Source organism: Harpegnathos saltator, unplaced genomic scaffold, assembly GCF_003227715.2.
Source record: "Harpegnathos saltator strain DR-91 unplaced genomic scaffold, Hsal_v8.6 scaffold60, whole genome shotgun sequence".
Classification (NCBI taxonomy): Eukaryota; Metazoa; Arthropoda; class Insecta; order Hymenoptera; family Formicidae; genus Harpegnathos; species Harpegnathos saltator.
The window spans coordinates 1,487,659-1,501,412 of NW_020230427.1; the positions used below are offsets into that span (position 1 = coordinate 1,487,659).

Below are 13,754 nucleotides of genomic sequence, written 5' to 3' on the forward strand. Positions count from 1 at the left end.
AGTGTCGCGCGCTGTGCCGCAAGTTTTTAGTCTCTGTCACGGCAGGCAATTACGTTGCTCCAATGAGCCGGCGGTGACAAAACGCGTCCGTGTTACTCGTACGTAAAGAGCGTCGGCGGAAGCGGAAGTGCGCCGAGAAAAGGGGTGACCACAGGCGAAGCGCGCTGGGCCATACTGCCGTCGCTTGGATCGCGCGTAAAGGTCCTCGCCAATAAGATTTCTTACATCTCGGCGTGACGAGAGATCGGAAAAACGCTCGAACGGGATGACTCGGGCTCGTTCCTTCCCCTCGAACTTCCGGCGGCGCATTTCGTCCAGCTATCGGTCGCTCAAGCTCGCTTACGAGTCATGCGCGATGCGAAATGGGCGAGAACGATTCCGCGCGACTCAGCGAGTATTCAGCTATGCAACTGTTCCCAGTTTTCCACCCCCCCCCGTATATGATTCGCCAAAAAACAAGGTAATTTCAGAAACGGGATTATCTAAATTTTAAAGGGTTTTATTCTTTTATATGGCCTCAAGAGAATTCCTCTAAGACTAAGAGGAGAATATTATACAGGTTGCGTGAAAAGTTCGCGGAGCGAAACTGAAATAAAGAATACCAAATTCTAAAAATGATTTTATTCTTCAATATAGCCTCCATTAACTTCAATACACTTGGCCCAATGGCTCTCCAATAATTTTATTCCATCGCGGAAGTGTGTTTCTGGAAGGTCTGCGAAATATACCTCTACGGCTGCTATAGCTTCTTCATTCGACAAAAAATGCTTTCCACGGAGGAATTGTTTCAGGTTTCGGAACAGACAGAAGTCGCTGGGTGCCAAATCTGGCGAATACGGTGGATGATCAAGCAATTTGTACTTCAATTCATTGAATTTAGACATTGACAAAACACTTGTGCGAGCAGGTGTGTTGTCTTGGTGAAAAATGATTTGTTTGTGCTGCAAACCAGGTCTTTTCTCACGAATTTTTACGTCCAATTGATCCAAAAGGTTACAATAATATTCAGAGTTAATTGTTTCACCTCTTTCCAGATAGTCAATTAACAAAATCCCTTTAGCATCCCAAAAACTTGATGCCAAAACCTTTTTTGCCGATCTCTCATGCTTTGTTCGCTTTGGAGCTGAACATCCAGCTTCAGTCCACTGTAAACATTCCTGTTTCAATTTAGGATTATGGTGATAGATCCAAGTCTCACCCATAGTTATAAAACGACGCACAAAATCGGTTTTATGCTTCTTAAAACGATCCAAATGACGCTGAGAAATTTGTTTTCGAGCGAGTTTTTGTTGAATCGTTAACGTATGCGGCATCACTTTTCCAAACACCTTTTTCATTTGTAATTCTTTATGCAAAATATGCCGTGCCCGTTCATCTGAAATGCCTGGTCACACTTGGATCTTCAGAAACAATAACATGTATTTGCTCAATGATTTCTGGTGTTGATGCGCTTTTTGGACGTCCACTGCGTGGATCGTCTTCAATGCTTGTACGACCATGTTGAAACTCAAGTGCCCATTTACAAACCATTGTTTTTGAAGGAGCAGATTCCCCTAACACATTTACCATCTTGGAATGAATTTCCATTGCCTTTAAACCTTTTTTAACAAAGAACTCAATCACTGCACGCTGATTCAAATTTTCCATTGCAAACAAATATACTGACATGTCAACTTCAATTGGCTTGTAAATACAGAAAGAATTGACAGATGGAAATGAAACCTAACCTAGGTTCATCTGAAGAATGATTCTATATAACCGACTATAATTTATAATTCTACCGTTTACTTATAAATGCCGCTCCGCGAACTTTTCACGCAACCTGTAAATACATTATTCTTAAAGTTAGAGGGATTATATATGTTATATGTATAATGCAAATTTTATTGATTTTAATATAAATTTCCTCTTATACACAGATTATTTAATCTTTTTTAAGAGGATTATTATTCATTCTTACTGTACTTTATGCTTACTGGCTAATTTAAACAAATTATTATAATGTATAGCAAAAAGTAATATATATATATATAGATGTACTTCTAGCTCCAGTTCTACAATAAGTAGGCACGAATGAAATAAGATCATCATAATAAATAAATTTCCAATCAATTTTATTATGTACTTCATAGCTACAAAGATGTTCATCATAATCAGTTGTATGACATATAGTTAAAAGAAAGAATATATTACTCAACTTCTTGCAATAGATTATAAATTGCATTTGACCAAATATGGGTAAATGAACTTCGTTATATGTTACAGCAACACACATATCTTTTATAAAAACGTTCCAAATATTCTGACCCATAAGTATATGGTTATTTTTTCGTTTTTCTATTTTTATTTTTTCGTCTATTTTTATTTCACGTCCGGAGGTTAGAATATGACTGAATAAAAGAAGCCGACATTCAAATCAACATATTCCTTTTCATACAAGAGGAAAATTAATTGATGTAAGAGGAAATCCTCTTGAAATAAGAGGAAAACAGAATAATATCTAATAAACTTTAGATGAATGGTTCGTTTTAAATTGCGTTATCGAATCCTTTTTCTTTAAAAGGCCTCGCCTTTTTTAGAATTAGAATATTAGGCTATGGAAAAATCACTTTACAAATAGAATACTTTTTTTTGGGTGTTGAGTTTTATCGGCCGGGTGAAACAAAAATTCTTGTGTGGACATAACCCGCAGATACACGAGGCTTTCCGGCAACGCGGAGAAAACGACGTGACGCCACGTCGGACTGTTATTGCGAGTGATCCTTTCGTTCGATTTCGCCACGCGTAATCGCTCGAAAATTATAACAGTTACGATGTAAGCGGCGAAATATTCATATACGCACGATACGACCGCGGTCCAAGTGCACCGTAACGAATTTTAATCGATTTAACAAACAATAGGAAAAACGCGTTTGCGCACGCTCACATCCCACTTTTCCATTCGTCGTCCCGTCGCTGCGCGAGCGATTGTTTTTGGGGAAAAAGAAAAAAAAATGTTTACATCTATCCGCTAGCGCGCCACTCGACTTTTTTTCTCTCTCTTTCTCTTTTTCTTTTTTTCCAAAACTCTACACCTCGATTACGCCACCGGCCGGAACGAAATGCGCATGATGAGTAACGAATTCAATTAACATGACTGTCTATAGGCAACGCGAAGCTCGTTTCGCCGGCGCCAAACGACAGTGAAAACGCGCGCCCGTTTTCTCGCGGAGCATTTCGAGACTCGCGACTGCATCGAGCAAAGACGAGAGGACGGCTCTGCGTTCCGTCGACTCGGCGCGAGCGAGCGTTTACGGTCGGCGGTTATTGCTTATCTTTTCGGCGGGAATTCTCACGTTTGGACTCCCCCATTTTCCCGTCGTTGCTTCCGCCTTCGCTCACGACTCGTTGGATCTTCTTAGCGGCACTGCCGGAAATTTTATCCGCGCGCACTCGTCGGCCGAAGTCATCGGCTGTCACTTTCTCGCTGCGTGAGGCAACCTTTTAGCACTCTGGGGAATTTCAGTCCTGATACATTTTAATTTTCCCTCCTTGTCATCTTTTCATAATCTTCGAGGCTCGTATTAAATGCGTGCAGCAGCCGTCTCGTTATCTGCGAGTTGCTCTGCATCGAGCACGGTGAGCACGGAATTCTTTTTTTGAAACGGTTTCGAGAACTTTTGTGTAGAAACGCTGGTGAGCATCACTGGGCGAATAGATGAGGTTAAATCACACGTTCATTCATTTTGCGAATAAATATTTGCCGCCCTGTTTGCTCGTACCGAGCGGGTCCGCGTGTTAATATTGAAATAGATATGTGAAAATATGAACTGTGCCGATAGACAGAGAGAGAGAGAGAGAGAGAGAGAGAGAGAGAGAGAGAGAGAGAGAGAGAGAGAGAGAGAGAGAGAGAGAGAGAGAGAGGGAGAGAGAGAGAGAGGGAGAGGGGTAGAGAGAGGGGGAGAGAGGGGGAGAGAGAGAGAGGGGGAGAGGGAGAGAGAGGGGGAGGGGGAGGGAGGGAGGGAGAGAGAGAGAGAGAGAGAGAGAGAAGTAGAATAGGTCCCGATTAAACGTAAAAATGCCAAACAAATAGTTCATTAGCCGATTCGAGAGTGCAGTGACAATTTCGCGAGATGGCTTGGACCGTTTCGCGGAAATGTCAAAATCCGACGGAAAAGCCGCAATTATTCTCATCCCTGATTGTTCTTTATGCCCATTAGAAACAGCAAACTGGCGTTTTACGACGCCACCGATCCATATCCAATCTCGAGATTTCTCGAAGTGCTCACCGCCGACTAATTTCCGCCGTAGCCTGAAGGCGGTCGCACGCGGTAATCTAATTTCATCGATAAATCATTATTTCACGAGTCTGTATTCTCGTCGCAGGAGCGTGCGAGCATTTTCCGACGGCTTTTATTCCGAGCCGGCGCGACTCCCAAAGCGAATTCCAAAAGGGCGAGGGAACATCGGCGATCGATATCGGAGCGTGTAGTCGATCGATTCGACGCCATTCTGTAGCGAATCAGCGGCACCTGCCGAGTTACACGACGCGAAAGCGACGGTGAAAGCAGGTCCGCGTCCCATTGCGAGAAGTACGCGCGTTTACGTAACGCGCGAGTCGCTGCAAGGACTCCCCCCCTCCCCCCTCCCTCCACCGCCGCCGCGTTATGTCAGCTGGCCGTTCGACCACGCGGCCGTTGACCCCGCTGACATGTGCGCCGGCATTTGTTCGTTAGTAGCGGGCGTGCCAGAAATTTAAAGGGTCGCCGTGAAACATGAAATCGAAACCAATCGTGAAAACACCCCACACCGTATCCTGCATGTATCGATAACACGTTGCTAATATCATTTTCAAATGAATCATCAACATTCAGCCATAACAATCCCGCGAGTAAACAGAGAAATAACGTAACAGAGTAGCGGATGAAAAAAATAAGCGTCGGAGTAGAAACTGTAAATGAAACGGCCGAGAGCGGAACGGGCGCGGCTCTGCCCGTGAGAAAATTTCGTGCAAATTTTTAAACAGTTCCACGCGTGATAATTTCGAAATTTGCTGCGCTGCGCAGTGTTACCTGTCGCAATTTTGTGCGGTAAGCTGCGCAGCGTCACTCCCTCGTTATGTCCGCGTGAAATAATGGATCGTTTCGTTTGTTTCAGGATGAAAAGAACCAAATACTCACGACCAACGCGTGGCTGAAACTGGTGAGTGGAACAAATGTCCTTTCTTTGCCTCCTTCTCTCGACGAATTTCTCTAAAGAGAAGTCTTCCTCGAGTGATGTTATACTTATATCGACGTTAAGCCCCGCCGCAAAATTTCACGCGCGCTGAATCTCTGGAGCAACATAATCCCGCAAATTACCGCGACCGCGGCGCAACCGAACGGCGCATAAACGGTGCGTAATGTTGCTCCGTTGCGTATCGCGCGAAATCGTTCGCGCTCCATTCTCGCCGAGCGTCATTCGCTAAAAATGTGCTCTGCGTTCTCGACACGGACAAACACACACGATAACGGCTGATATCCATTACCGACGTGTGCTATTTGCGCCACGTGTGTGCGTATATGTGCGTGTGCTGTATTCTTAATGGAAATTCCCTGGGCAGCGAATATAAGAATTAAACTGAGCTCACACAGAGCGCGAACTTGTAAATTGCCGGCGAATATTTGCTTCCCCGCGCGCGGGGAAGTACGACGCTTCGCGAACGGACACGTTCGCTCCTTGCAGCGCGTTGGCAGCAAATGGCACGTTAAAAATGCGTCCGCGGTAATTCTGCCGGCGAAACAGCCGGTTAACAGGAAATCAATAACTGCACACCGCTTACTCCGCCATCGCCCGCGGTCTTTCCATCTGCGAGACTGCGTTATAATATTGCTGGTAAAAAATACACCCGCCGCGTTGCGGCGCGCATCGCGGCGAGCGCGCGAAGACGGCGGACGGAGGGCGGCGGGGGCGGGGACGGAAAAATGACGCGGGGAAAATTCGGCCATTGTATCCGGTAATGCTCGATAATTACGTTTCAGCGTGCGGCTCTCGCGCACGGAGAGCACGGTGGGGGGGGGGAATTAGATGAGGAAAAGGAAGTTTCGTTTTTCCGCAGAAATTTCTGACAGGGCTCTCCCGCGACGTGTTAATCGACCGTCCCGTCGCTGCACGCCCGCGCGAAATTATTCTATTCCGCGGCTTCGTTTCTCTTTTATTTTGCATTTGCCACAGCGCGGCGCAAATTTCAAAGGAATCTCGTTATTTCGATCCCCGCATCGCGCCGAGCTCTGTGCGCGAGCCTCCCCCGTCCGGCCGCGCTCTCTGAAATCGCAGCGCTAGATGACGACTTCCGACTAGCGCTAATAGCTCAACTTTCAACGAACGCGTCGAATTTTGACTCTCGCAACGTGAAGCGAACCGAACGCCGCGCGGTTTGTGACAGTTTTAATATCGTATTTAATAACAGCCAGTTGGGGGACTTTGCGTCGCCCGGGAAAATCCGGCGAAAATCTCACCCGATCTCGGCCCAAGCATCGCAGCCAGGTCGTGCTAGAGCGGCTCGTGCATGACAGAACCGTTCACCGATTCTCCCCCGCTATACTTACCGGTATATTACCGGACGGATCGCGTGGGTGAGCAATCAGTAGATCAGAAACGTGAAAGTACGGCGGCGGTGGGTGCAGCCGTCGTCGGTGCTGCTATTGTCGTTTTGCCGTCGTCGTCATCGTCGTCGTCAGCGTCCTCGTCACCGTCGTCTGCCTATAACGGAGAGTGCATATCGTGGGCGAGCGGCATCCGCGTCAGACAACCGTTCCTTCTTCACCTCCGTGAAAAGGTGCTCTCTCCCTGTGTTTCCCTCGGATGCAAAAAAGGTAAAGGCACGGCGCGCGAGTGAGAGCATGAGAGAGAGAGAGAGAGAGAGAGAGAGAGAGAGAGAGAGCAGACGTGTGAGAAAAGAGACGGGAGGGCAAGAAGAAGGAACGGGTGGGTAGGTAGGTAGGTCTGTAGGTAGGTAGGTAGGTTGGCACGAGGACGAGGGTTGTTGGAGAAAATCGAGAAAGCAGAACGATGCACTCGCAGCAGCCGCAAGCCGCCCGTCGCTATTTCTCCTGCGGTCCCCCCTCCGCTCCTCCTCGCATTCGTCCGCCTCTTTACCGTGATCCTCCGCTCTTCTCTCGATATCAGGCCGGAAAAAACGTTCGAATGTTCGTCTTTGTCTCGGCGTGTATCATCGATCGCCGTGATAACCGCGAATGCGCATCGTGTTTCTCACATTTATCGCCGCGGAGGTCTCGGAGAAGTCCAAATTTCATGGATTCCTCGTCGCCGGCGCTCCGCGATTGTGTGCTTTTCGCCGTATCAACGCGAGTCCCTCCCCTTACCCGCCTCTTACCCTCCCTCTCTTCCTTCCTGTCAGATCGTTTCTTTTGGACCGTTGCCTCTTTCCGCGTGCGCGCGACCGACGACGGCTGCGCGCGTGTGTGTGGTGTTCGTCGCTTGCTGATACATTAAAGCCCGCAAAGTAAATTATCTTTCATGCGGTTAGCGCGCGGTGATTAATTATGCGCGCTGTGTTTGCGCGAAAACGAGATACTGCATAATTCGGCCGGGCTTTTTCGCAGCGAGCCTTTCGCAGGCGAGTTCATGATCCTCGAAAAAGCCGCTGCACATCCCGGCCGTGATTAATTTGAGATTTCGAGCCCTCCCTCTCCCCCTCCCTCCCTCTCTCTCTCTCTCTCTCTCTTTCGTCATCGCCGACGCTCGGTGATTCTTATCTCGTCCGTACATCACATAGTGTCGATATCATCCCCTCCGCGTTTATTGCTACTTCATTTTGTCTTTGAGGAATTGATTTCTCATCGTCGAAGAGAAACTTCTCTCTCTCTCTCTCTCTCTCTCTCTCTCTCTCTCTCTCTCTCTCTCTCTCTCCCTCCCTCCCTCCCTCTCTCCTTCCTTGTCGTTTGTTTCTCTTATTTTCACCTCGACGCATCCATCTTCGTTTTCTGTTTCCTTCTTTTGTTTCCTCTCTCTCTTCGTTCCGACGTCTCTGCCGCTCCTTTCTGACTCCCTCGTCTATTCGCAGCCTCCGCGCGCGCAATTGTATCCTCCCTACGACGTTCCCCTTTTGCTCAACTCGCTCTGCCAGTCGCTGCGCTGCAAAAAACTACAAACAGCTGTAAAATCCTTCTCTCGGTAATATTGAGAGCCGAGCCAAAGGACAGAGAGAACGCGTAAAGGACTCTTCGCCGTCGATTCATTAGCACAATGCGCGTGGCGCTCCCTCGCGCTCTCTCTCTCTCTCTCTCTCTCTCTCTCTCTCTCTCTCTCTCTCTCTCTCTCTCTCTCTCTCTCTCTCTCTCTCTCGTGAAATTTCGAGTCTACCAAATTTTCGTTCAAACCTCGAGCGCTCTCAGACGAACGCGTTCTCGCGCGCAAGGTACCAATCATAGCGTGACGCGTCAGTCCAATCGCAAGAAGGACGCAAGAAGACTTTCGCGACGTCTTCGCTCATGAAAAGGGAAGGAAGACGTCGCGAAAATTCGTCGAGAGAAAGAGGAAGAAGCGGCTGACACACATACATGCGGCTGCCAGAGTGGCAAATTGTTGAAGTTCGAGTCGGGATAAATAATTGTTAGCCCCGTTTCTCAGCAGCGAAGACGGTGCGCCGCTCATCGCGCGCAAACTGCCTTTAAGATAGTCAATTAAAACTTGCGAGTTCACTAAGCTAAATGGAATTTTAGAGCAGTACTTGGCAGCGGCCTCGCATGCATTATGATAACACGTTTAACGTATTTAACGGCTCGCGCAATGACGGACGTTATCTCGCTATTACCGTCGATAAACGCGCATATATATGCACATACACGGCGGCGGCGGCGGCGGCGGCGGCGGCGGCGGCGGAGCTGCAGCGGCGGCATCCCTTATTTATCCCGGGATATGACTGAGACACGTGATTTCTCCGCGTCGTACGATCGTCCCGCATCGCCGCCGACAACAATGTCGAGTATCATAGAGCTCGCGCGCGCGCGGATCAGTGAGAAAACATGACGGCCGCGCGCACACAAGTAGGACTCTTATAAAATTTGTTATTTATCAAGCGCCGGCTCTTTCGGCCCGTTGAATAATTCACTGACAGATAGCCGATACGCAGCTGCGGTTTCCAGCCTGGGTTAATAATATAATGCACTTTGCTCATACGAATTCATATCGGCGCGGCGCGGCGCGCCGTGCAGATCGAGAGAGGTAATATTAATCGACGTCCCGAATCTACACGCGACAGGCGAATATATCGACCGTGCGGGCCGCCTTTTAAGCGCGCCGCGCTCGTCGTTTAATAAGGCTCTAATATCGGTTTACACGTCACTACACGTTACACCGCCTTGATTTCAGGCTCAATTAGAGAGTCGTTTGGTAACATTTCATCCTGAGGGTCGCGCGAAATCGCGTCTTCTCTCTCTCTCTCTCTCTCTTCTCTCTTGCTTTCTTTCCTTTTCTCCTGTCTCGGACGGTCGAATCCCGAGACAGAAACGAGTTTAATCGGCCGCTCGACAATCCAACTGAACTCTTATCGCTTTATTTTATACCGTTCCGGAGCAGTGGTATTTTATCCGCAGCTTTTTCCGACCGTCTCGGTAAGCTCGAGTTTTCTTGCGTTTGATAAAAGCCCGATATTAGCCGGCGGTTTCTTTCCCTCTTAGTACCGTCTAATTTTCAGCTTTGAATGTCTCGGGTTCGCGTGCGCCGGAGCGACTGGAAATTAAATTGATACATCATTTATTTATCCACGCCTCGAAGCTCGCGCTGCCGGCTCGCAAGATAAAGGCGACTGACGCCTCTCGAGCACGTAACACGTTCACCATTTTTCCCGGTATACCCTCCCCGGTAGTATCCGTAGTTGAGAGAAGTGGCGATAATTCTGAAATACCTTCATGCAATATGTGCCTCCGCGTTACCCACGTTGCGGGCGAATAGCTCGACGAGGGGGAAACACGAGAAGCTACCCCGTACCCTCGTACTACCCTTCTTTCTCCCTCCGTGCCTCCCTCGGCCACTCACATACACGAAGGGAGAGGCGGCCGTAGTGTTACACGTCGAGATTCCGTAGCGGCGAGCTCGATTGCCGGGCATAACATAGTTGCGACACGGCGCGACAAAGTGTCCAAATAATTACACATGCGCATCCTTGACTCGCCGGGAACGAGATCAGCGACGATATCAGTCCCCTTTTGCGTGCGCGAGCACAAAGGGCCGCGCGGCGGGCGAGGAAGCGAAGGGAGCGAGCGAGCGAGCGAGCGAGGGTGGAGACGCGCGCACCCCCACGGCGCCGCCACCATCATCACGTACGTACATGTCGCTCGCGTGTGGTGGCGCGATGTGTAGCGGCGTTAAAATGTACGGAGCCGAGAACGTTGTCGTGACACTCACGTTTCAGCGCGAGAGGAACGTCGTGTCGCCGCTGCTACATCGAGTCCCTCTCTCTCTCTCTCTCTCTCTCTCCCTCGTTTTACCCCGGCATTTTAGATCAACCGCGCGCTTCGTCGCGAGCAACCGAGTAGAAGTGGCGTGTGTGGAAGCAGCCAGCTAGTTACCGTCCCTCCGTGGCGTGGAAGAGCAACGGGATTGATACGGTCCGTGTGCTGAATACCTTATGATGACGTTGCGCACGATGTTGCGGTACGTGGCTGCGCACGCGTGTGTGCACGCGAGAGAGAAAGAGAAAGAGAAAGAGAGAGAGAGAGAGAGAGAGACACTCCAATTGCATGTAATAAGCAGCAACGTGGCTGAAAAAAACGGTCCTTCGCGGAGCAAATACGTACGCGTGCCGCGATGCGGCGTATTATTTTATATTACAGAGAGCCCTTTCGTCTCTCTCTCTCTCTCTCTCTCTTTGCACCCCCCCCCCTCCTCCCTGTCTCTGGGCACGGCGATGATATCAGCCGCGAAGCTGTTTGCTCGGCTTAGCGCTACGAGCTGAGTGGCTCGTAACTGGGCGCGCAGCTCTTCCGCTACAATCTGAGCGCCCGATAAAGCACTGTTGTTGTTGTTGTTGTTATTATTATTATTGCTCTTATTAGACTACTGTCGCGAGCGCTTTGCGTTTTCCGACGAGTCTTGGAAACGCAGCGCGCAGTCGGTGAGAAACTTGGAATCCGCGCGCGGCTGCGATATTTGTCTCTTCTCCCTCGACGCTTCCGTGCCGTGACAACGCGAGGCGGTTCTACTTATCGCCCGCGGCTGCGTGAGAATTAATGCGCGCACCGATCGCGTTACAAAGTCCGTCGACAGTCCGCCCGCTCTGGAAAATGTCCGGCGAGTTTTCGCGGAGGAATTACGAGCGATTACGGCTTGTCGCGGGGGGGCGGGGGGGGAGGGCCGAGGTGCACTCGGAAAAGGAAGCGGATGATTCTCAGAGCCAAGTCGCGCGGGATAATATACACCGGGACGGGTCGGGGCAGTCGGAAGACAGACGCAAGGGAGAAAGCGGAGCGCTTGGAGGATTAAATTAAAACTCGGATCACGAGAACGGAAATGAAGCGGGCTTGTAGTTTACACGGGCCGCTGTTTTCTCCAATGGCCGCGCTTACGGCTCGAGCGCCGTAGCTGCACGTGCGGACGTGTCAATGAGGATGACAGTCGCTGCGATTGCGATTGCGAAACGCACCGATGACAAATCAATGATCGTCTTCCGGGTGAGCCTCAACGGCCGATAAATATCCCCGTCGCGATCGCCGGTCGCGCTCCGCGCCAAAGTCAACGCGAACTTTCCGGCTTTCAGCGTGCGTTGTCCGAGTCCGGGAATTCTGGGAACCAATTTCGGAGTCGGTAAATCAAGCGTAGGTCGGCATCAAAGTTTATCTTGATAAATGCTCTCGTGAATGCGTCGCAGCGGAAAAAATAGAAGAGGGAGAGAGAGAGAGGGAGAGAGAGAGGGGACGAGGGAGGACAGGGAGAGGAGATGGAGAGAGCTCTGAAAGCGCGACCCTCGGGAGAACCATGCGAAAGTGCCGATAATTATCTCTCTCCCATTCTGCCCTTTCAATCGGGCCCGTATCTCGGCGGCATTCGACATCTTTCTCTCGGCGTTCATTCGATATTCAACGTCGAGAGCTAGCAATTTCGGTTCACTGGGCCTCTTGTTGCGCAGCCACACTTCACGCCGGATTGCGCGGCAGATATGCAATTGCGGAGGAGCGTTCCGCGGGAACAAAAAATGAAAAAGAAAGGCCGGGGGAAGAAAGAAAAATCGAGCGCGTTTGAAATTGAAATGGCGGCCCCTCGCTCGCTCTGTCATAGACATGTCTCAGCGGCTGCAAGACGATTCGGCGAAAGGGATGTCAATACGCAAGAGGGGACGGGTTATGGAAATTTTAATTGCTTCGCGTTTTGTCGGAGCTCTCGGCTCTTCAAAGCCGCAAAGAAAAAAGCTTGACCGCGCGTACTAGTCGGAGAAGGGCGGGGGGGGGGGAGGAACGGGAGAGAGAAAGAGAAAGAGAGAAAGAGCACATTCAGACCTGCGTACTAATAGTCGTGATTTGAAACTTGCCTCACCGTGAGGTACACGAATCTCAATTTGGAGTCTGACCTGGATTTTTACGCTATCAAATAAGAGATCTTATCTTTGTACCAAGTGCCATCGCGTTCAATTTATAAGGATAGGGAGGAAAAGTCCAAGGCGAAACGCAGATCGCAGAATACACGGGGGAAACTTTTGGATTTTCCGTTCTTTGGGTCGGATATCTCGAACCTTGCGTAGATTTCGGGAAATCAGATTCTGAGTCTCAAGTGACGACTGTTAATTACGGGCCTCCGAGTTCAAGCGAGCTTCGGTAGAATTTTGAACGCGTGTTTACGCGCGCGACTGATAATCGGCGTACAACAGACGGATATCGCGTCTCTCTCGGGAGGTCCGTCAGTCTCTTATCGTCCTTATCGCGGTGGGAAGATTCTCGGGGAGCATAATGAAAGCGGAAGAGAATTAATGGAATATCCGCGGGCGGCTTCATCTCGCGGCATAGTAATTTCAGCTTTTTAATCTCGAGGTAGAAACGCCACGGCGATCGCATTATACGGGTCCTCCTGCGCTGCCGGCTGAGAAGGGGGAAGGAATCGGTAAAAATCCCTGGATCCATTTATCACGCTAAATCAGACTACGTCCCGGGCGTTCCTCGGCGGGCTGACAGACGCATATATATATATATATATATGTATATACATATATACGTACATATACACCGACACGCGGAGGAGAAGCCACAATAGAGAAGCGATTCCTTGATCACGGTAAAAGAGGAGAGGATTTGCCGCGCTTCGTTTTAACAGTCTCAGCCTCTTTGTCCTCCTCCTTCTCTCCTTTTCTCCCGTTCCGTCCGCCTGTCACTGCTCCGCGATTTATAAGTCATAAAGAATTCGCGGTAGACGCATCAAACGCGAGAGCGCGGGAGCGTGGAACAGCGGTGAATAAAATTAAAATAAGGAGCGCGCAAGGAAATACCATCCATTACAGCGGATTTCGCGCGCGCGCGCGCGCGCGCGCGCGCACCTCACATAATGTTCTGGGGTCTCCTCTCTCCTTTCTCTCTCTCTCTCTCTCTCTCTCTCTCTCTCACTCTCTTTCTTTCTCTCTCTCCCTCTCTCTTTAATGTGCCTTTCGTCGCGGTTTCCAATTGAATGATTTCATCAAAATTACAACCTTTTATTCGGGAGTTATTAATTGATGAGCTGCAGCTGTCTCAGGGATATTTGCTGAGGTACGATATTCAGGTGCAGTCGAGCGTCTCGATATCTCGATATTC

The 13,754-nt window shown here is 49.6% G+C and overlaps 1 protein-coding gene across 4 annotated transcripts in view; it reads left to right on the forward strand.

Annotated features, from left to right (window-relative positions):
* The window catches only part of nAChRalpha6 (nicotinic acetylcholine receptor alpha6), a 295,193-nt gene that overhangs the window by 89,643 nt on the left and 191,796 nt on the right, over positions 1-13,754 (forward strand). For all 4 annotated transcript variants that reach the window (XM_025304355.1, XM_025304356.1, XM_025304357.1 and 1 more), the window contains exon 4: positions 5,137-5,181. In XM_025304355.1, the coding sequence (XP_025160140.1) occupies positions 5,137-5,181 (45 nt within the window). The remainder of the gene's footprint in view (positions 1-5,136; positions 5,182-13,754) is intronic.